Raw genomic sequence first — 23,907 nt, forward strand, 5'->3', positions numbered from 1 at the left:
AGGGGACCTGGACATGGATATTGTGAAATTTCCCAAGTGCCCCCGTAAATAGTTCCTGAGGGTACATGGCATCCGAAATGGCTCCCAGCGCTGGCCGAACCATTGCCGGGTTCCCAGGAAATGACTGCGTAGCTGCACATCGGCCTTATAGGCATTTATGCTCAAGCGGGGGCTCTTCTGCCCGGCACAGTGCTATTTTCCTCCTTGCACAGGCATAGTCTGCACCTTGACTCAGAACCTGGTGGGGTAGCCGGGAAGCCTGGAGGAGAGCCACCCTCACCCTGAGTCCAGGGGGCCGGAGGTGGCCACAGGGGTGCCAAGGTTTGGATGATACCAATATGGGATTGTGAGGTCCTGCCTTGGTGCATTTTATTCATGGGTTTTGGCATTGGTGTCCCACACAAATTGTCGCTTTCCCCTTTTTCCATGATAGACCCCTCAAACTTAATCTATTTTAGGGTTCCCAGCTCCCTTAATCTAGCCCTGCTTTCACCAACTCACAAACATCAACCAGGGCATAATCCCTAAAATTCTGTTACATTATTAGCTTCACTGAGTAATGTCATACAGGCAGAGATGTTTCAAAAAATCTGAAATACTGCAAAAATCTGATAGTGAACTGTCTTCACAGTCACCAATCCATAACAACGAGTTTCTGAAAGTGTCAATAAGCTTCAGCATTTGATCACGGAGAGTTGATGTGATAAATGTTTACAGATATTCTGAAATTAGAACAGAATGCAACACAAAGCAAAATGAATGACAGTTGTGTCATTTGTTTGTACAAATGACTAGCGCAGCTGACCATGGATTCACAGAACCATTTCTTCATATCCTAAAGGATCACACAGTGGACATAAATGACTGCTGCAGTCAAAGCTATGATAATGACAGTAATATGAAGGGGAAGAGATCTCGTGTGCAGACAAGCATAAAATAATTAAATTGCAGTGTATTTTAGGTGTCCGTCACAGCCTGAGTCTGGTTGTGATTGATGGAGCTCATTCCTCTACTATTACTGTGTTGTCACCGAATATTTTTAGCAAAAAATAAACGGGCCATTCGGTCCAGGAAGTCAGCTCTGGTGTTTTTCTCCACATGAGTCATCTAGTAATCCCACACTCTCCTGAGACCCCAAATTCCACCTGATCTTAACCCCAAAACCACTCTCTCAATATTTTAGGATGCCACAGAATGGCAGAAATTCCCCAAACTCAGTCCCAACCTAGAATGAGCTCCATCACTCACGACCAGGCTCAGGCTGTGACAAAGACATAAAATTACTACAATTTAATTATTTTATGCTTGCCTGCAAACCAGACCTCTTCCTCTTGGTATTACTGTCATTATCATACCATTAACTAGAGTTGTCATTGATGTCTACCGTGTGTTCCATTAGGATTTAAAGAAACGGTTCTGTGAATCCATGATCAGTTATGTCATTCATTTGTAACAAAAACAGGAAATGAACTTTATTGTTTTGCATTGTTAGAAATGTTCACCACTCCAATAACTAACTAATAACATGGGCTTTAAATGACCAATGGAGCATTGCCCTAGAATCCTGAATAAGACTTGATTTTCTTGATCCCAATGACTATTATTTTTTCAAATCTCACAAGCAATTAGTTGAATTATTTCATTTTCCATTTTTTCTAACATGTGTTCCAATAGTTAATTGCTTTCAATACAACGAAGGTGTTCAGCCAGAGCTGTATCAAACTTTATCTTAAGTTTTGCCTAACCTCATAAATTAGCTTTGTTTTACTTGTGAGATGCATTGCTGGTAAGTACAAAATAATGCATTGACTTGGCTAATGGTAGCACTCTCACCCCCTACATTGAGACTTGAACTCACACTATCTAAGATGACACTCCAAAGCAGTACTGGGAGTGTGTTGCATTGTCCCGAGATGCCATCCTTCGGATGAGACTTTAAACCAAGAAGCCATCCACACCTGTTCAGATAGAAGTTAAAAATCCCATGGCACTATTTGAAAAGAGAAGGGGTATCCTAGCCAACAATCCCCCAAATATAATTGGTCATTCGTTTCATAGCTGTTTGTGGAACATTGCTGTGTACAATTGATCTACCGCATTTGCCTACAAATACACAGTCATTGAATTTCACAGTAAATCTTGTGAAGTGCTTTGAGACATCCTTCTGATACAATAAGGCACTATATCAAAAGCAAGGATTATTATTATCTCTTTCAGTCAGAAATCGAATAATAGTCATCATTTGTTTTATGACTCAATGTCAATGGCTATTTTACAAGTAGAAGCTGCCTTTTGTCATCCAAAGACTCTCCACATTTTAATCTTTCAAGGTCTATTCTCTTCAGCATCATTCTTGCCTGCTGAAGCGCAGGAGAGTTTAAATGGTTTGACATATTATGTCATGCACTGTAGTCTCTAAGCATTTGCAGGCACATCTCTGGACTCAGAAATCAGAATAGGCTAACCATGTGACTGATCTTTTTCATCACTGGTCAGAGTTCAGTACGAATTCCTTGCTTTAAATTGCCTCTTGTATACATCCACTGGGAAATGCAGAAGAATGATTTGTACTTGTCTAAGCTGCACTACAGGTACTCAAACTGCATGATTCAAAATACTTGGTCAAGTTTTAAGACCTTTATGAGACATCTCTGGAGTATCCGGACAAAGACAATTTGTGTCTAGTGAAGTTGAAGGCTGTGTACATTTTCACATAGGAGAATCATTGTCTTCCACAGTATTTGATTCTGGCTCTCTAAATTCAATACATACATCTATTGGTAAGTAAGATTGGGACGATTTAGAGATAACAATACTGACACAACTTTCTCAATGGCTACTAAAATAAAAATACTCAACCAAGACTAAAAATGAAGATAGTTATTCTTGCATTTGATATAGCTCCTTACCATTGTTGAAACATGTCAAAGCACTTCACTGGATTTTTATTATAAAGTGTAGTGATTGTATTTTAAGACAAAAACAGCAGCCAATTTATGAATAGCAATGTTCGTCAAACAGCCATGAAGTAAATAACCAATTTTATCTGGGAGAATTGTTGGCTAGCCACCAGGAGAAACTCCCTTCTTTTTTTCAAATAATACCAAGGGTTCTATAACCTGAACAAGCAGATGGGACCTTGGTTTAATGCCTCATTCGAAGGATGGTACCTCTAACAATGCAGCACTAAATTGGAGTTTCAGCAGTGCTGGTCTGATAAAGTGATGGTGAGCATTATCTTTAGACCAGGCAGCCCTTGTGCACCCACTATGTTGTCCAATTGGGAGTTCTATAATTTTGACTCAGCAACAAAAGAGGATCTGGGATGGCTGAGTCAGCAGAGTAAACTTCACAAGTTAACAGGAGAGGTTCAAATAAATCATTAAGAGGTACTCGGCCAGTGGCTGGAACCTATGTGCCACAAATGCTACTTATCACTTGTCAGCTTAAGCCTGGATGGTCTTGAGAAAAAAAAATTCAAGACTCCTTGACTACAGTAAATTTCATACCACAGCTCTATCATTGTGCAATTGGACATACAGCAGGCATAATGCCACACACGCTCAGTAGCTCAGTTGCCAAATAAAATTGACCTATAGTGGAAGCCAAAGCCCCTCCATAGAAATATTTTATATAATTATAAAACAGAAACTGGATCCTAACAATTCCTAATCCTAAATCAATATTATGTGGTTGATTACATAATACATTTGATACATAGGATCCAAAAGATCAAACCTATTCAGAAATATAGTGGTAAATGAGAAAGCTAACCTTAACCCTAAATGCTTGTTTTACTTTGCAGAATGGAGTAGAGGGAATGCAGCTCAAAGGACTTGCAAGTGCCGAAAGCTGCTCTGCCTTTAGTAAGTTGAGTATTTAAAACCAGAGAGGGAGAAAAAGGAAAAACATTAAATCTAAAAATACCTTTCCTGACAAACATTATGTATGTTTATTCATTTGTAACTAAAAAGAGTAGTCTCTAAACATTTATTCTTATTTTTTAATAATTATATATTGTAGAATTATTAATTGTACATCTAACTACTTTTTCAAAATATACAAACATATGAAGGTATCTATTGCAGAGACCAGTATATAGATGTAGGAACTGTCCCTCAAACATCTTATTCAGCTGGGTACTTTTGTGCACAGCTTTGTTTATTCAGGTGGAGTTAATGCTTCCTCAGGTCCACCTCAGACAGATCTGGTTGTTATTTGAATGATCAGTAGATCAAAGATTTTGCACTGGAATACAAGAACTTCTCCCTCTGGAACTACCAGTGCTTTCTGCAAGGCTCCAGACCTGCTTTTTCATCTGCTAACCTTATGTATTCTGGGTTACCCTCAAGTCCAGTACAGCAGCTCAAATGCCTCAATATAACAGTTTAGTTTATTCAGCTGGTCAAAAAATGTTTTACAACTGTCTTTGTTCTCCGGTACAACATGTGCTAACTTTATGTGAAGCAATAACAGTCCATTTACTACATTCAAAAGATAGCAAGGTTGAGTCTTCTAGCTGTCAGTCTCGCATAAATCTGGTTCAATTACTTGAAAGTGCAATGGTGCTGGGGATAACAAACATGCAACAGATGAAAGCTAGCTACGCTAGATCTAATACAAATGTCCGCAGTATGTTACTTATAGAGCTAGGATGAACCTTCATCAGAGTTGGGCACCAAGATAAATAAAATCTAAGAACCTACTGAGCACTTGGAACATGTGGTGGGTCCCACAAGTCTGTTGGTGGCGCCATATCATATTTCACTGTTAAACTGGCTTGCAAATTATCTAGGTGATAGGAAAAAAATATCATTGCACTCCAAGTCTAGAAACATAAAGAAACAATAATAAAAAAACTTTTTCGGGAGTGATGATCAATAGGTTAAGGAAATCATTCAAGTGCCATACAATATAGAATCAAAATTGAAGCACAAGAAAACATAATTGGAACAGACTGTTTGATTGTAAAATCTACAAAGTCTTATATACAAAGTGTGTGATGGGACAACTGATTGAAACACCACGCTCCTCCACTCTGCTGTGTTCCAGATCTTAGGTGTGCTGCTATGTAGAGGCAGTTAACCACAGACCAGCGGGCCTCTCCACAAAAGGGAAATGAGGAAAGAACAGTCATCTCCAGGCTGCTTGTGCTGCCTCCCAGGGCTTGACTCAAAGTGAATTAGTGAACACCTGGGAGCAGATTGGACATGAGGCATGTATGAGCTGGTAAAATCAACAGCCAAGGAGAGAACAAAACATGTGTACAAAACACAAGCGGTTTTGACTGTCTTGATATTTTGGAGTGCCTGTGGTTCAAAAACATTTCTAGTTTTTTAAGATCAGTCACATGATTAGCCTATTCTGTTTCCAGAGATTTGCCTGAAAATTCTTAGAGCACATCCAAAATATGTAAACTGGAACTGGCTGGCAATTACTTCTAACCGGATATTAGCTCTGACAATGAATGCCTGTTCCAATATCCACATAGTAAAAAGGCCAAGGATTATGTTTCACCTTTTACATAATGTTTATGTGTATGTGGGGGGGGAGAGGGAAAGCATTGGATAGCAATCAGCAGCAGAATAGCTCGCAATTCCCTGCCAGCCCCTCTCTGGCCACAAAAGTCAATTATATCATCCCTAGTGCCAATACTGCTTTTACACGACAGAATCCAGCATCCTCAAACATCGAGTGAAATGTCACTGCTCTTGACATGGGGCTAATTTCTGGAACCCCTAATATGTGGGTTAAAGATCCAAATACTGGAGTGTGGGATTGTGTGACCCCCAATACTGAGACCTGGGTCCATATTATAATGCATCATATTTTAATTTCTGTAGTCCTGAGAGACCCAACCCCTAGTGCCCCCAGTGTTGGAAACACAATAAAATATAAGAACTCCAAAGATGTATACAGACAGCAATCAAACATGTATACCAGTGATAAGTTGGTCGCTCAATAGTGAAGCTCTTATATTCAGCAGTTCTCTCCAGAGCCAACAGCTGATCTGACATGGAGCTGTTCACCTTTAATATGACGCTTTGCCTCCGGAGACAGGCTCAACTCCAGACCAAGTGGTAATATTAAAATGGAATAGCCACTCATTATAACAACCCTACTTCCACCTGACTGAGATCAACACAGAGATCTGCCCTAAATCCATCTAATCCCATTACCTGAATTGGGTGGAGCAGTGATCATGAATCCTGGATAAGGATTAGCATTAGGTAGAGATAAACAAGTTTATCTTTGTGCAGGCTATTTGGATGAATTTTAGCTTAGCATTAAGACTTCTGAACTCTCATTTGTATCTACTGTAAAATCAACAGGTGCTCCCAAATTTAGCATGGATTTGAGTTTTGGACTTCCAAAGCATAGTAGAATGTTATTCAGTTAGTTGTTTTGTCAGTCATATTATCTTTCATCCAAGGTATCTTTCTCTGAATTGCTGAAACTATTTATACACTTGACAGTTACTGTTACAGTTTAATGGGAGAGCCCATCTCTGGACTGTAAGAATTCTGGTGAAATGAAAAAAAATAATAATTTGGTCACTCAATCCACGACTGTTTGTGGGACACTGTTGTGTGTAATTGGCTACTGCGTTTCGCCTACAAATATACAGTCAATTCACTTTACAGTTATTCTGTGAAGTGCTTTGAGATGTCTCGAAGACGTGAAAAGCACTATATCAAATGCAAGGATTATTATTATGAAGTTAAAAATATAATATGAAAATACTGATAAAAATAGACATACTTTATTTCACGATGTCCAATATTGCAGCTATTATTGATCTCTGCAACATACACAGTGAACTCAAACAGATAAGACAGGAGCAACATGGAAATCTGTCCTTTCGAGAAAAAACAAATCAGTAGTGTCTCCAATGGTTCAGTGGATAAATACATCATGTGGTGCAGCATTGAACCATGCAGACCAGAAATTCCCAGGTGGTCTGTACAAGTTAGCTGATCTCAGTTGGGTCAGTAGAAGCGGTAATATTACAATCGGCTTCAGAACTCTGGACTAGGGAGATGAAAAATCAGACAACAGTCTTGCTTCTGACCGCTAAACGGTGACCCCAGCCCGAAAAAGCATTGTATTGGTGATGATGCAGAAAACCCAGCTGCTACCATCCTTTGCAAGATTATATTTTTGCATATCAAGTCCTGTCCAAAACTCCTATCCCGAGTAAACCAAATGGAGCTTCTCCAGGTATTATCTGGCTTCTCTCTAAATTAAACTCACCAACTGAAATATAAATTCCAGGGATGGTAGGCAGGTGACAACATTTCTCCACTGCTGCAATATAATTTTATATGGATATCATCCATAAATAAGGTAGGCAAGACTTTGAACAGAACAAACTCCTCTGGTTTGTTCTCTTTTATGAATTTTAATATTGCATAATCATTGCAAATATCAGGAGGTAAACTATTATTGATCATTTGAAAATAATAATCAGGATACAACACTTTTGCAAAAACATGAAGTTGTGAATTTGGAGCAAATACAGGGGGAGGAAAGCTAGAATGGTAAATAATTAAGCATTAAAAACATCAGTTTGCATGTAAAACACAACCACATAACAACTGTATTTGAAGTGGGAAGCAGTCATTTCTATTTTCAATCCTATTAGCACATTAACAAAGGAATTAACACCTTTAATGAGTTCTGGAGTCTATAGGGAAAAGCTGATTCCTGAGTAAATGAACTGCTAATACAAAATATATCAAACATAATACTGTAAAAAAATCAAGAATGTGCATGTATTGTTTATTATATACAAATGCAAAATGTATATACTTAGCAATAAATAGACATGAAATTGTATACAAAAATTCACAGTTGATTCCTACTTTCTTACAGTTTTGCCACACACCACCTGGTGTGATGCTTGCACATATATAATATCACATAATTAATTAAAATAATGTTGCCTTCCTATGCTAACTGGCCTTTAAATTCTCTTTCAACCTTTGAAATAAGAGTTCAAAGTCCCTTCCAATGGTTTAGTAATTTCTTCTGTTTCTACCTGGCGCATAATAGATCTCAATGACTCATGTTGGATCCGGTCAACCTCATCATTCTTCGTCTGTAAACCTGGATATTGAGCATCATCAGACAATTCAACCATGGGGTAAATCACAATCAAGTCCAATCGTAATCTCATCTGCCATACAATTTCTAACAACTGGACAGTTATCAGGAGAGCAGTTTCACTTCACCGGTTCGGTGCATTGAATCCAACTTTAGCCTCCCACCAACCCACATTTTCTCTGGGTTGAGAACTGGGTTTAACATTAAACACTGGTTCCTCTATGTGTTTATATTTTTTAAAATGTGGTCACCCCATTCACGACTGTTTGTGGGACACCGCTGTGCGCAATTGGCTGCCATATTTCGCCCACAAAATATACAGTCAATTCACTTTACAGTATATTCCATGAAGCACTTTGAGATGCCTCAAAGATGTGATAAGATGGTATATCAAATGCAAGCAATATTATTATTATTATTATTATTACTGCAGGAAAACTCCATTAACCAGGAATTAAAATAAATTAAAGAAAATGCCCTCTTAGACTCAATGGTGATTTTTGCTTATTATTTCTGTTCCTTCTATTGTAGGAAGCTACAGTTGGCCTCAGTCCCCTGCACTGACCCAAATACTTACCTTATGTTGCACCATTCCCACTGATGGCAACACAAATCTTGTTGGCAATGCCTGTGATGGAAATCTAGTTTCCTGCTGCCTCTGCAGAAGACCTACCTAAAATAGTAGGGGGTCTTTAGGTTTTCTACAGGATTTCCAAACAACAGAGAATATTGGATCTATTGCCATTCACCTACAAAAAGCAGTCACTATACTTTACAGTATGTTCTGTGAAGTGCTTTGAGACGTCCTCCTGGCATGAAAGGCAATATATATCAAATGCAAGGATAATTGTTACTATAGTGGCAGCGGAATCATTGGATGTAAATATAATAATTTTCTGTCTATTGGACAGCTAAGCATTCAGACCAAAAGGTTTACACACCAGAGACTTGTTTGGATCTTCCCAAAGAAACCAGTGAAGTTCTGCGATCATAAATTTAAAGGAAAATCATTATTCACTATTTTCAAACCACTGAACTAGTGGAGTTTCCGGGGTTCTTTGACTGTTGCCGTTTTGGAATTCACACTGCGGTGTAGATGAAGTAAATCAATAACACTCTAAATGTTGGGATTAGAGCTTTTTTGATAAATCTATTATCAAAGGAACCTTAGAGATTCTAAAAAAAAGTGTTTAAATTTTAAAAAACTCTTTTGCCTTTGAAATGTAATTCACCAGTAGCTGAAGCAACAAAGCTTGTACGTACGGAGTGGAAAAAACAAACCAGTGATGGGAGTCTGAAGAGAAGTCCACAGGATTCCATCTCCATCCAAATGAACCTCGACATGAAAGCAATTCCTGTTGAGGATCTCATTTACTTCAATCGCAATTTGGATACAAATAGTTCAAGTTGTTTATAGTTGTAAAAGGAGTCCAGATTTCAGACAAATCTACTATAAATGAGGTATTATACCGTTTGCAATGACACCTTGTCTTTTGAAGCAGGATATACATCATACAATACCAAATTACTGCCTGAATCATGCTCTGATGTACAAGTGCACAGCAGAGCAGCGGGGAAATTAAACCAGGCCATTTGCACAGGCATGATATGAGCAAATGAGATTCACAGAAGCTTCATGAATTTTAGAGCTCAATCAGGATAACTCGAACAAGCTCCCTGCATTACAAACTTAAAACTGGAAAACTTCAAACAAGGCACAAGGCTATCTCAACTGCTATTATGCAAATTGGGTTCTGCTTTTGTTGCTGTCTGCTGAGTTACTATCATAACACCTGTACCTGAGTGATGATGCAATGACCATCAGTGAGTGGTGCTGCAAAAAACAGTACTTGGGCAAACAATTAAATTGATGTTTCCTCAGTTATTACAATAATCCCAAGTGAACTCAGCATTATAATGCAGTAAATTTAAATTAATATTTTCAAACAGGTCCTCATCACCAGCACCGGGTTTACTCTCACAATAGGTGGCTACAAAATCTCAGATGACACATTATGCCAATTTGTTTTTGAACCAAACATTTCATAATTGCCACCATTTTTCAACCTTTATTTCCAAAAGTGAATCTAACTGAGCAAGTTCTGAGTGACAAAGATACAAGTTAAAGGTTGACAATACATTTTCAATGTTCAGCATGGTTACTGGAACAACAACAACTTGCATTTATATAGCACCCTTCATGCCGGACGGCGTCTCAGAGGGCATAAATGCAGACCCATCTTTAATTCCATTTTCCAACTTTCTTTCTCCTTTCTTCCCTTCCGGCCCCACTCTTTGAAGCTCCATCTTGAAGTCCCTTTGATACGCCACTCCCTTCCCACTTTGAAAGCTCAAACATAGGACAAGGCTGTGTAAAGCACATTGAGATGTCCTCCCATGAAAACTACTATCTAAAATTAAACTGTATTGTATTAAAAGGTTGATATGGGATTGGACAACAACTCTAGTACCTAGGAACTCACTGAGATCAGTTGACACAGCACTGACCATGGGTTAAATATAGGTCCTTCCTGGTCTATATGGTTCCATACACACTGAGTCGTGCCTTTACCCAATGAACTATTGGGGGAGGAGTTCCCTCCGGATTCAAATGTCTTCACTTCATAGAAATCAATTCAAGGTGAAAGGCTATTGGACAAGGCGATTTATTTTTCCCAATTCAAATCTGTCATGAAGGTGCTGACTCACAGTGACATGCAATTCCAGGGCTTCAGTTGCTCACTGGTACCTTACTCAAAATGGGCAGTCTTTATGTGTCAATTCAGACAGTAAATATTGGCAGGCAGATAATTCAACTGTGGGACCTTCAGAGCCAAGCCCAATCCCGTTCTCATCCGACATGCACAAATGCACCCTTTCCATCAGGGCCAGAACCTCCTGACACAATTATTTTCTTCCCTGACCCAGGGAATAGAGGCAAATTGTAGCACCCCTACTACCACTCGGCCAGGTCAACAAGCTCATCACAGAGCAGTGAACAGATTTAAAATGGGACAGGAGTGGGAGAGCTACAAGATGCCCTCAGCATCTCTGGTAAAGGAAGATACAAATCAGCAGGGATTCCAACTCCTGGTTACTATACCAGCAATCCCTTACGTAAGATAACTGTGTGTGAATGTTGGATGAAAACAGGATTGGAGTTATTTGTGATGCCAGAATGGTCATGTAGTCTCTGGACACTCATCATCTAAGGTCACACAAGAAGAATGGCCATTTAGTTAACAACTACAACAAATTATATTTGTATAGCACCTTTCACGTCAGGAGGAAGATAACAGAGGGCTGCCAGCAGCAGTTAAACTTTATTCCAACAAGAGTTAGCACTTTCAGGAGAGGAGCAAAAAAATCGGCAATAATAATAATAAAAATCCCATAGTATAAGATTGGTAATACACTTTCTCTTAGAACACATGATTCTATTTCCATCTTCAAATCACATAAGCCTCCACATCAAACAAACAGATTTGTGTAACTGAATCTGAAATCAAGAATACATAACAGTACTATTGTACATTACAGCTAATTCCTCTAAATTTGCATTTGAACATAATACAATTTAATTATGATATTTTGTCTGCAAACATTTTTATTACTTAACTCTTATTTAATAATGAACTTAATATTTGAAAGTACAGTATTCTTTGTATTGTAGTTTAACTTTTCTACACCTGTTTCTTCAGCACAGTGAACTCCATTTGTTCACCACTAAAATACTACAATGATAAGCAAAGTTTTTTTTAAATATCTGTGAATGAATTTGAAACAGCAATTGAATCTCACAGATTATTATATTACCTTAAACAGTCAACTGAATTATGGACTTGTAATTCACTTATAAGTACTTATTACCTTCCCTAGAATTATTACTAAATAAATGCCTACTCATTTTTTTAATGAAAAAAGTCAAAATAACATTTTGCTGTTCGTTCTGTATTGTTAAAGGAAGCACAACAAGGCTAAATGCATCAATTCCTTATTTTAAAATGTACATGTAAATTATTTAATAGCGATCTTTGCATTTGATAAAGTGCTTTATCTCATAAAAACATCTCAAAACACTTGACAGAATGTTTTTATGAAGTGTGGTGACTGCGTATTTGTGGGTGAATGCTGCAGCCAATTTGCTTACAGCAATGCGCCACAAACAGCCATTAGGCGACCATTTTTTAACTTGGGGATTGCTGACCAGCAAACCAACCAAAACTCCTTTCCATTTATGAACAGCTCCACCTGAAGAGTAATTGGTTTAGTTTCTCATCTGAAGGCCAGCAATAATAGATTTGTGTTTTATACAACAGGGAACAAAGTAATTAGCCTCATTAGGCTCATTTTGATAATGAATTACCTTTCTTAAAAACTGCAAAAGAAATTTGAAATACCAGTTTTCCAACTTTAAAACAAAGCAAAGCTTGCTCTATGCTAATTCTGCAGCCATAAACCATATCGGAAATTCAGCACTCTATCAGTTAAATGAAAACAAGAGGAAAAAATAACCTGCAAGAGTCTAAGTGGCTAGGCTTAATTGGATATGTTGTAGGAAATAGATCACACTTCTGATTTTTATAACCTGTACTTTAAAGCTATTGCAGGCCAAAAAAGGGGAAACGGCCCATTAACTTATCAGTTCCAGGCCTTGCCTTTTTAATTGACAACCTCAGGGCGACTTTCATCACTTGTCCACTACACACTGGCAGTCAATTTTTTTTCTTTGGGATACTACTCTATCTTTAGCATGCTGGTGTTTCTGATATAACGCAGCCTGCTCTGCAAAGCAGGCGGGTAGGATGTTTGGCTTCTCAAAAAAAATGTAATAAGAACATGAATTGTTCTTCCACAACTGATTTATTACCAAATATACCAGGGAATGGCGGTCAGCTCTCAAACCTGACTCACTCACTACCCGTTGTTTTTGTATCCAGACTTACACACATCTGAGGCAGTTGCATAACTGCAGTATTACTCTAAAGTTCACATCCCTTATCTGTCAACAGCACTAATATCATTGATGCTCAGCATCATTACCAATGTGACGTAAAGTTTATGTACAGTAATACATTCTAGCACATGTCTGAGTGCAGCTACAACATGGCGTGACAGATGCTCAGTGTGCTCTCGCACTCATTTCTGTGTTGAGGATTAGCAGAACCTCTGTAATTGGGTCTTTGGAATGTCATCTGCCTTGAATTATATACACCTGGGAACGTGGTTTGATGCCCAATATGGACAGATTACTGGAATTTTCAAACCATGCATTCTTTGTAATTAACATTTAAATTGTTTGAAGTTTCTCATTAAGTTCTTTTACAAATGAAGTGCAGATGTATATAGTTTAGCAGTGTACAGTACAAGGAAAATTGATGGGTTGAATTACAAATCTTTTTGAAAATCCCACAACAATAAATTTAACTCTTAAAATGCTGGAAAAAGTCACAACAGTCAGTTTGTGTTTACGCTGGATGTGTAATCTATCCTCAAGCTAAAATCTCTTCATTAGCCTCTTCCCCCACGGTTCACAATATTTGAGCTCAATTACCTCAAGACAAAGTAAGACATATATTTTGGAACATTTTTTGATTCAGTCGAACATTACTGTCCACCCACAATTTGTAACATGCTTCACCAGCAACCGGTATGTGGTAAACTATTATTTCCCTTAAGTTACAGAGAAATAAACTTTAAAAACATCCCACCCTAACTTACATGGAAGAGGTGAAGTGGTAGAGATTAATCAATTCAGCAGCATAATACTTCATTTAACTCATCCACATGAATATTTTGTTAAAAAAATCAAGCAGTGAGGTATCTCAAAAATATTCATGGGGGGGAGGGGATGAAACTGTATATAAACTTTTCACAGCCAAATCTGTGCCATATTTTATGAACTATATTTTGTATAGGCTAAAAGATCTTGAAATACAGGGTTTCTTAGGAATCTGAATATACAATCAAAATATCAATCTACATCATTTTACAGTAATCTTAGCAAAAATACAATGATAAGAGCTAATGGCTCAGCAGATAGAGCTACTGCTCAGTGTAAAATTAACCAATACAGATCAGGAAAGGCTCAGGTACAATCCTTGGACTATGCTAAATTAGTTCTCAACCAGGGCAGCAGTAGGTACATTTCAGTTCAAACCAACATCCCATCCACATGTTCAGATGGATGTTAAATGGATGTTTGATGGCAATATTTGAAAAGAGAAAGTAGTTTCTCCCAGTGTCTCGAGAAATAACAACAACTTGCATTTATATAGTGCCCTTCAAGTGGGGTAGCACTTCACAGGGGCGTAGTCTGACAACGAGCCAGGAGGAGGAGGGGGGAGGTGACCGTAAGCACGATCAAAAAGGAAGGCAAGAATAATTCTCCATATCAAATTGATTATTCATTTCAAGGATATTTTGGAAGAAATTGTTGTGTGCAAATTGATTGCCACAGGAATCTACAATACCTAGTCACTACATTTACAAGTAAAATCCTGTGAAGCGCTTTGAAATAATTCAACGATGTGATAAGGCTCTATCCACATCAAATGCAAGGGTTATTTATCTCTTTATAATTTGGTATTTTGGTCAATATTCATTCTGTATTTAGGAATAGTGCTACAAACATTTAACTAAAATCACCCAATTCAGTTTGTTCTCTTTTTTAGATAGGTCTGTTCCACAGCACACTCCTGGTTAGCCAGTGAATTGCAGATCAGGAGATTCACACACCATTTCTGAGGATGACTGACAAACTGTGATACCAGTGGAAAACCACAATTATGGCTATTAAAAAGAAATTTTGAAAATGAAAAGCTGTTTGTCACATTGAACGTTCAGAAGTAAATATAATGTGAAACATATTGGCATCAAATGCAGGGAAGAGCTTAAAAAAGCATACAGGATTGTTCCTGGCAGCCTTAGACGTGTTATTGCAATGTTTGTGGAGAAATTGACAAGTAAAAAATTTAAAAGTGAATTGAACTGTATAATTTTTAAACTTTGTTTCAAATGTTTATTCACAACTCAATGCCTCTGTCAACAAGCTGCGAATGGGGTTACAGATCTAACATAACATAACATGTAGGAGCAGGAGTAGGCCATTCGGCCCTTCGAGCCGGCCCCGCCATTCAATCATGGCTGATCTTCTAATCTCACTCCGGCTAATAACCTGACCCTGCCTTATCCCCATAATAATAATATTAATAATAATAATCCTTGCATTTGATATAGCGCTTTTCACGTTGGGAGGACGTCCCAAAGTGCTTCACAGAACACACTGTAAAGTGAGTTGATTGTATATTTGTGGGCGAACGCGGCAGCCAATTGCACACAGCAATGTCCCACAAACAGTCGTAGATTGAAAATGACCAATTTATTATTGTTTTGGTTTTGGAGGGATTATTATTAGGCTCTGTGTGGAGTAAGGAAACTTGCCCAGGTTTCGCTCTGCCTGGAATTGAACTCAGGTCTCTCACTTGCAAAGCGAGCGCTCTAACCACTGAGCTACAGGACTCCAATATCCCTTAATCCCCTTTGTAATGAGAAATCTATCTATCTCAGTCTGTGGAAAAATCCAGCCCATAGTATTTATGTTTTGTTCACTTGAAAAGATATCATCTTGAACAAAAGTTGCAAATCTGATTTTTTTTTAAAAAAAAGTGAAAAGCCCAATGGGGAACAGTGCAGGATAACACCAAAGTTGAAAAAAGTAAGAGCAATAATGAGATACATTAAAAAGTAATGGTTGAATGACCCCACCACTGATGTTTGAAGCATATCAGTGTGGTAGGAAGGTATTTCGCCCACAAAATATAAGGTCACTTCACTTTACAGTATATTCTGTGTAACGCTTTGAGACATCTGAAAGACGTTATAAGGTAAGCTATATCAAATGCAAGTTTTATTATTATTTATGATTGGGAGTTATAAAAAATCATACTTGGATTAGCATCATTCACATCAGAAAGATGTCCCGAAGCGCTTCACAGGATATACTGTGCAGTGACTGAGTGTTTATAGGCAAACACAGCAGCCAATTGCATACAGCAATGTCGCACATAGCCACAAAGTGAATGACCCATTTTATTTGGAGGATTGTTGGCCAAGACACTGGGAGAAACTCCCTTTACTTTTCGAATAGTACCATGGAATCTTTAACATCCACGTAAACAGGCAGACAGAGCATCAGTTTAATTTTTCATCCAAAGGATGGAACTTTGATCAATGCAACACACCCATCAACGCTGCATTGGAGTGTCAACTTAACCTATGTGAGTTCAAGTTCAACATGAGGCTTCAACCTGCAACCTAGATATGAGATATGTATACATACAGATTTATAGATGAGTGTACTACCAACTGAGTCAGGCTGACACATAACCAGGAATTCCAAAGTCATATAGCTCTGAGAAAGAGTGAGTTAGAATATTGTTCAAAACTTTCAACTAAAATAACCCAATTCAGTTTCAATCCATGACTGTTAGTGGGGATACTGCTGTGCGCAATTGGCTGCTATGTTTCGCCCACAAATATACAGTCAATTCACTTTACAGTATATTCTGAGAAGCGCTTTGAGACATCTAGAAAACATGAAAAGTGCTATATCAAAAGCAAGAATTATTATTATTGTTATTTATTATTATTAGAATAGCAGACACTTCAATGAATTCTATATTTTCAATATAAACTAACGACAGAGAATTTTGGCATGTCTAAATTTCAAAATGGAAGAATTTAACGTGTTGTTGCTATCATTTTGTACACGTTAACAATGGAGTTCATGAGAGCAGGGACATTATATAATAATAATAATCCTTGCATTTGATATAGTGCCTTATTACGTTCATGACGGCTTAAAGTGCTTCACAGAATATACTGTAAAGTGAATTGATTGTATATTTTATGGGCGAAACACAGCAGCCAATTGCACGCAACAGTATCCCACAAACAATTGTGGATTTAGTGACCACTTTTTTTAAGGAAATATTACCCCGGAAAAACTGACAACCGGGTTCTTACTTACTGCTAGGTAAACAGAGGCATGTGGAGTAAGAAAATTTGCCCAACGTTTCGCCCTGTCGGGAATCAAACCCAGGTGCTCTCGCTTGTGAGGTGAGCGTTCTAATCACTAGGCTATAGGATTAAGCTACAAAATGGTGAAATTCTCGTGTGGCAATGGTGGATTATTTAGGGAAGGGGATATGAAGCAGGCCATTGTTCACTAAGAGAAGGTTAAGGTCAATATAGTTGTTGAGGTTGAGTCAATATAGTTGTAGAAGTAGGGGAGGGCAAGGTCGTGCAGCAATTTTACAATGAGAACAAGGATGCCAAGCAGTGCCAAGTGAGGATGGCAGTGAAAATATCCTGGAGCTTGGTGTGCGAGAGGTCACGGGCTACAGAGTTATGGATAATCTGCAGCTTGCGTAATAATAATAATCTTTTCATTTGATATAGTGCCTTATCATGTTATTGAAGGATCTCAACAAAAACTTATATATATATTTATTTATATAGAGCCCCTCACACAGGGTAGCATCCCAGAGCGCTTGACAGTGGCAGAGCACGGGGGAGATGGTGGTGACCATAGGCACAGTCAAAGAGCAAGGTGCAACCTGAAGATGGGGAAGGAAGGAGCAAAGCAAAGTTACTGATAAAGGAAGAGTGTTCCAGAGTTTTAGGTGTAGTGGCTGAAAACATGGCCACTGATGGTGGAACGAGGGCACGAGAGACAAGCAGGAGACCAGAGCTTGTCGAGCGGAGGCAGCGGGTAGTGAGTTGGAGAGTAAGGTCAGAGAGCTAGGGAGGTGCCAGAGTATGAACGGATTGGAAGACTGAGCAGTGGATTGATTGTGTATTTTGTGGGCAAAATGCAGGGAAAAGGTGGGCAGTCCGGTGTGCGCAGTTTACTGAAATTTACTTTTGCATGCTATATTAAACCCTGATAAAATAGCTGCTTTAAATTTCATCTAAGATCACAGAGCAGATATCAGAATTAAGGCTTGAGTTTTTAGAAGGCCCCAAATATTCCACTCAATAATCATTTTATTTCATTTATTTAAATCTTGCTCTGGCTAGGATCAGCTCTGCTAACTCAATACACTCATTTAAGTACTGAACGTGGAACCTTCCAGGTCCGTACACTTTGCTTTTTGCACAAGGATGTGGTTTTACCAATTGGGTCTTTGGGGAAGGAAAGGCTCAGATTATTTGCATTTCATTTGCTAAAGTTAATCATGGCACTTTATCAAATATAATTAGTACGTACTATTAAATTGAATCACTTTCTAAAATAATAGTAATCGTTGCATTTAGTATAGTGTCTTTCACATCAGGAAGATGTCCCAACTCGCTTCACAAGATTTACTGTAAAGTGGAATAAACTGCACTCACTCCCTCAGATGAAGTGCTTAGTCACATCCTCTTTATTTGAAACTCTCTATACCGAATGTAAAGATGATGATGATGATTATTATTATTATAAGAATCCTGCAGAAGGAAGAAGTGCACATAATTTTAATAAGGGAACCAAAATTATTTTCATAAAAAAACAAACCTGCACTTTTTACATTTTGTTTTACTTTCCTTTTGATTTCTTAATAAACAGATTCTATTTTAGTTTGGAGTATGTTTTGTCACAAAGAAAGTGATTTTCCTTGATTGATATACCATGCAGCAAAAAAAATAGATTCCAGGTGAGGAACATTAGCTAAATTACCTGCTAGTAGGAAACTTTGATCCTATTACTTAATAAAAGAAGTATTTGGCAGCTAATGCTGCGGTCACACCGTATGCTTGGTGTTTAATTGCCGCCAAATGTGTAATATAAACAGGGACTCAGACAGCCTGAACTAAGCTGGACTCTCACAGTAAATCTGTACAGTATAAACATGCGCATGGAAATTGTACTCTGTCCCTCATGGGCTATTGAAACCCTCAGGTTCTCTTTCTGTCAAGTGGATGGTCAGAAGCTTTACATGGAGTTGCATAGAATTATACAGCACGGAAACAGGCCATTAAGCCCAACTCGTCCATACTAGTGTTTATACTCCACACGAGCATCCACCCCTCCTCTTCCCCACTCCTATATCCCTTCATTACTTTCTCTCTCATATCTGCTTTGAATTAATTGTTTCTTTAATGTTATTAAAAAATCAATCATGCATTTATAACATAATAAAAAACAAACATGCTCCAATGGTGAGTGGGCAATGTCAATTGGGCTCCCCATTCCACATTGGAGAGAAGCAGCTTCAATTCCAGTAGTATAAATCCATCTTAGCAACTGCAACAAAACTCAAAACCTTTTCATTCAGACAATACTGTAGTGCACAATTAGCCATCTCTGTCTGTAATATTAGCCAATCAATGGCCACAAAATAGAGAGAATTGCCAAATTAAGTCTCTTTTTGCACTTCATCTAATCATACAAAATATATGACTGCATTTCTCTTCAAAAGACACAGAGACAAATAACAAATTACAAATACTCTGGATATCGGGGATTTAAGTTAATATAATTCTTGTATCTGATATAGCGCATCATCAGAAGTCTAAAAGTGTTTCACAGGATTCACTGCATTACAATATCTAAACATGCTTTTTTAAATAAAATGTACAACTTTTCACTTTGTATTTCAGTAAAATTTATACAGAGCCGTTCACAAATGAAAAATCTGAAAGCACTTAGCAGAGAATGAATATTAGCCTTGTTTGTTCTGCTTTACTAATCACAAATTAAAATCTTTCCTTGCTGCCACATTTCAGGGCACGTTCAGATCATCCACATCCGCAGCTGTTAATTCACTCTGAACACTTAGTGTAATACAGTGACTGGATGAAATGGTATTTTTTTTGTCAGTCGTGTATATCTGTATATCATTAACTTGTATATGTTTTAGTACAATAAAGGGTAAATACTTTTTTCAGCATTTTGAATGCTATTGTGTTCACATGGCCAACTACAGGTATGGCACATTCTACAATCCGTAGTTATTCCAAAACTGAATAGCGTTTATGATGTGAGCTTGTCACGCTGTTTGCCTCAGTTAAAAATAGCCACGTGGGTTATGTAGAAGAGTTGTTGGCGGCATCCAGGGAGCAATACTAACACAAATAAATATATTTAAGAGATGAGGTGAAAATTAGTGAACACATCTGAGCAATTTTGATTGTATGTGTTTAATGAAATGAAACCTGTAGGATGAAGGGCTTTAACTGGATAGGGAGTCAATGGGAAGGTATGGTGTGTGAGCGAGGGTGGTGGAAGATAGATGATATTGGTGATTTGCCAAGTGATTTTGTTTTCCCAATATATTCTATTTGAGTCATGCACAATCCATTTTAAAATTGTTCCCTCTGGGCTTTTTACAGTGATAATTTGCTCTAATTTTTGCTTTCGGTAACAGGGATATTGAATTACTTTCTCAGCGCACTACATCTTATTCTACTTTTATTCTTACCTGGTTTTAATCATTATATTTGCATTGATGTGCAGCTTTTCCCAAACCAAATAAAAATGGAATAGATACATTTTGCTAAATACAACAGTAGTGTACTTACAAATGTACTCATTTCATTTTTTAAATTTGAAATTCCATTTCAATCCTTTGTGTGTTGAATTAGCTGATCTAACAGGAGAACAAATGGATGCAAGACTTGACTTTGGTGTCCTTTAACTCAGAAAAAATTCAGCAGGGTGCCAACTCCTGATTGTTATCAACTAATCTTCTGAAAAGAATACAAGTGTGTGAACTTTGGATGAAGACTGAATCTGGCTCAGCTGCAATGCCTCCCACGGTCATAAAGCCTGCTGCCTCACACATGCCACATCAGCTTAGTTGGTCCAGATCTTTCTGAATGTTGTTTATCCTCCTTATATAATCCACCTGTCTGAATACAGTAATGTAGCATCAAAGTAAATTTAAAATATTACAGAAGTGCTCATTTATTTATGAATATGAATTTATGAGCAATACAGCACTTCATTATCACCGTCCCTCAAATGGAACATTTTCTGTTCATCATTTCCTTCCAAGGTTATTACTCTTTAGCATTTTTAAGGTATATTGTTACCACAGAACAAAAAGGAGATGTGAGAATGTTAGACTTGAAAGTACACTACTCAATGTGGACAAAATACACAGTCACTGTACTTTACAGCAAGTCAGGTGAAACGCTTTGAAACGTCTTCCTGATGTAAAATGGTATATCAAATGCAAACATTATTGTTATTAAATCTGAAAATGTGTTCCATTCCCTTACACTGACATATCTTGTATGATAAGCAGAAAAACTCAGCGAGAGAAAGAATATATGACAAAATGAGCTTAATGTAATGGAAGTGCTGATATTTCTCTCTTGTATAGAATAGAATAGTTGCTACTTTTGTCTAAATTAGTTTCAAGTCAGTTATAGTAAGCAGCTCACTTTCACTGTAAAATTCACATTTTACAAACTAATAAACGTATAACTTTGTTGATTACTTTTCATCATATTTCAAACATACATAATTTTCTTAGAAAGCTAGGTGCAGTAAAAAAAAACTTGTGGCTTGAAAACTCTGGTTTGTTAGTTTTAACAATTATATAAACATCTTGAACACATGCGATTCAGGAAGCACTGCAAAAACAAAACAGACAGCAAATAAATCAATACCCAACCATTAAAAGTACCAAATATTTGGGTTAGGTTGTAAGTATTGTGTATTAGATATATTTTTGTGGTTATTGCAATAAATAAAAGCTTGCAAAACAACTCTACAACACAATTAGGTATGGTTGTTTCCTTAATTGTGAATAAATCCATAAATAATTGGTCACTCAACAACAACTTGCATTTATATAGCGCCATTCACGCGGGGTAGCATTTCAACCACACTGCTGTGTGCCATTGGCTGCCGCGTTTCACCCACAAAATATACAGTCACCACACTTTACAATATATTCTGTGAAGCTCTTTGAGATGTCTCAATGACGTGATAAGGCGCTATATCAAATGCAAGAATTATTATTATTATAAATGTTATTATTAACAATGTTACTGTTAATTATTGTTACTGCTATAATTAATGTTACATCATTATGATGGATATTATTGTTCTTAGTATTACTGTAAATGTATTGTCATTGTTATATTATATTACTGTTATATTATTGTGATGCCATTATACTGTCTATATTATGGTCTATAGTATCCATCCTTTGAATGAGATGTTAAACCGAGGTCTTGTCCTGTGCCTGTTCAGGTGGGTGTTAAGGATCCCAAGGTAATATTTGAAAAGAGAAGATAGTTTCTCCCAGTTTCCTGCCCAACAATCCCCCAAGTAAAACTGATCATTGACTTCATCGCTGTTTGTGGGACATTGTTGCGCACAAATTGACTCTCGCGTTTCACCCACAAATACCTGCTTTACAGTAACATCCTGTGACGGCTTCGAGACATCCCCCTAATGTGAAAGGCATATTAAATGCAACATTAATCATTAGTAATTATTGTGTTTTAATGATGACGTCATATTAATATTGTTGCATTAATCAATGTTATGGTTTATGTTTATATTGTGATGTTAATACCATTGCTGTCATGTCAGGAGTATTGATGTTATATGAACACTGTGTGTGCTATCCCCTCCCGATCCTCACCGCAAACCCGAGCGCCGCCCCGGACACTTCTCACTAACTCACAGCGAGGACTTGCTCCAGATCCACAGGCCCGACATGGCGGCTCCCACTGCAGCCCGGCCCCGCCCCGCCCCCCCCCCCGGCCACAGCGATTGGTGCAGCCGAGATCCAGCCCCGCCCCCAACACAGGTCCCACACAGCCCCGCCCCCAACCACCTACAACCCCGCCCCCAACCACCCACAGCCCCGCCCCAACCGTCCCCAACAGCCCCGCCCCAACCCCCAACAGCCCCCCCCCAAAAGCCCCGCCCCCAACCACACAGCCCCGCCCCCAACAGCCCCGCCCCTAATCGCCCCGCCCCCAACCCCCAACAGCCCCGCCCCAAACAGCCCCGCTCCCAACCCCCAACAGCCCCGCCCCCAACCCACCACAGCCCCGCCCCAACCGCCCCAACAGCCCGCCCCCAACCCCCAACAGCCCCGACCCCAACAGCCCCAACAGCCCCGCCCCCAACAGCCCCGCCCCAACCCCCAACAGCCCTGACACCCCCCTCCCAACAGCCCTGACTCCACCGCCCACAGCCCTGCCCCAGAGTGTGTCGGCAGCCATTGTTTTTCGCAGACCCGGTCCAATGTACCTAATTTTAGTGATGAAATGGGTGTTGTAAGAAGGTTACCCCGTGACTCTGCTCCTAAACTGTGTTTGGGGCACTGACAAGAACGGTCTGGAAAAGAGATGCCTTTCGTGGGCTCTGTAACACACCGAGTCAGGAAGCAGTCAGGCAGTGCATTGACGAGGTTCAGACTTTTCACTTGGGCGTTCCTGTTTTATGTTGAATTTCTAGAGCAATTAAGAGGTAAGGACTAAGGTTACTTAGTGTACCAATCCTCATAGGGGTTTCTCTTCCCCCACCAATTTTCTACCACCCCCCACTGAATAAAACCTTTAATTTCTTGCTGTGCTAAGTTTCAACCGAGCACCAGTTGTCCTCTGGTGCAATCCCCACATGTTTTTTCTTCACAGCCCGGGCTCGGCTGTGAGGCCATGGGCTGTGCAACCAGAGAGGTATCCACACGTTTGATCCAGTGACAGTCTGGAGGAGGCCATCAAAGATCAATCCTGGGGATAATTTAAACACTTAGGAAACGTACTTAGTAGGGATTACAAATACGT

The 23,907-nt window shown here is 38.6% G+C and overlaps 1 protein-coding gene across 1 annotated transcript in view; it reads right to left on the reverse strand.

The window, feature by feature from the left end:
- Positions 1–22,874, reverse strand: part of clybl (citrate lyase beta like) — a 100,914-nt gene extending 78,040 nt beyond the window's left edge. Inside the window, exon 1 of the mRNA XM_007906304.2 lies at positions 22,797–22,874. Within this exon, the coding sequence (XP_007904495.1) occupies positions 22,797–22,831 (35 nt within the window). The 5' untranslated portion in view covers positions 22,832–22,874. The remainder of the gene's footprint in view (positions 1–22,796) is intronic.
- Positions 22,875–23,907: the final 1,033 nt, after the last annotated feature.

The sequence above is a fragment of the Callorhinchus milii genome, unplaced genomic scaffold (genome assembly GCF_018977255.1).
Source record: "Callorhinchus milii isolate IMCB2004 unplaced genomic scaffold, IMCB_Cmil_1.0 Scaffold4, whole genome shotgun sequence".
Taxonomy (NCBI): Eukaryota; Metazoa; Chordata; class Chondrichthyes; order Chimaeriformes; family Callorhinchidae; genus Callorhinchus; species Callorhinchus milii.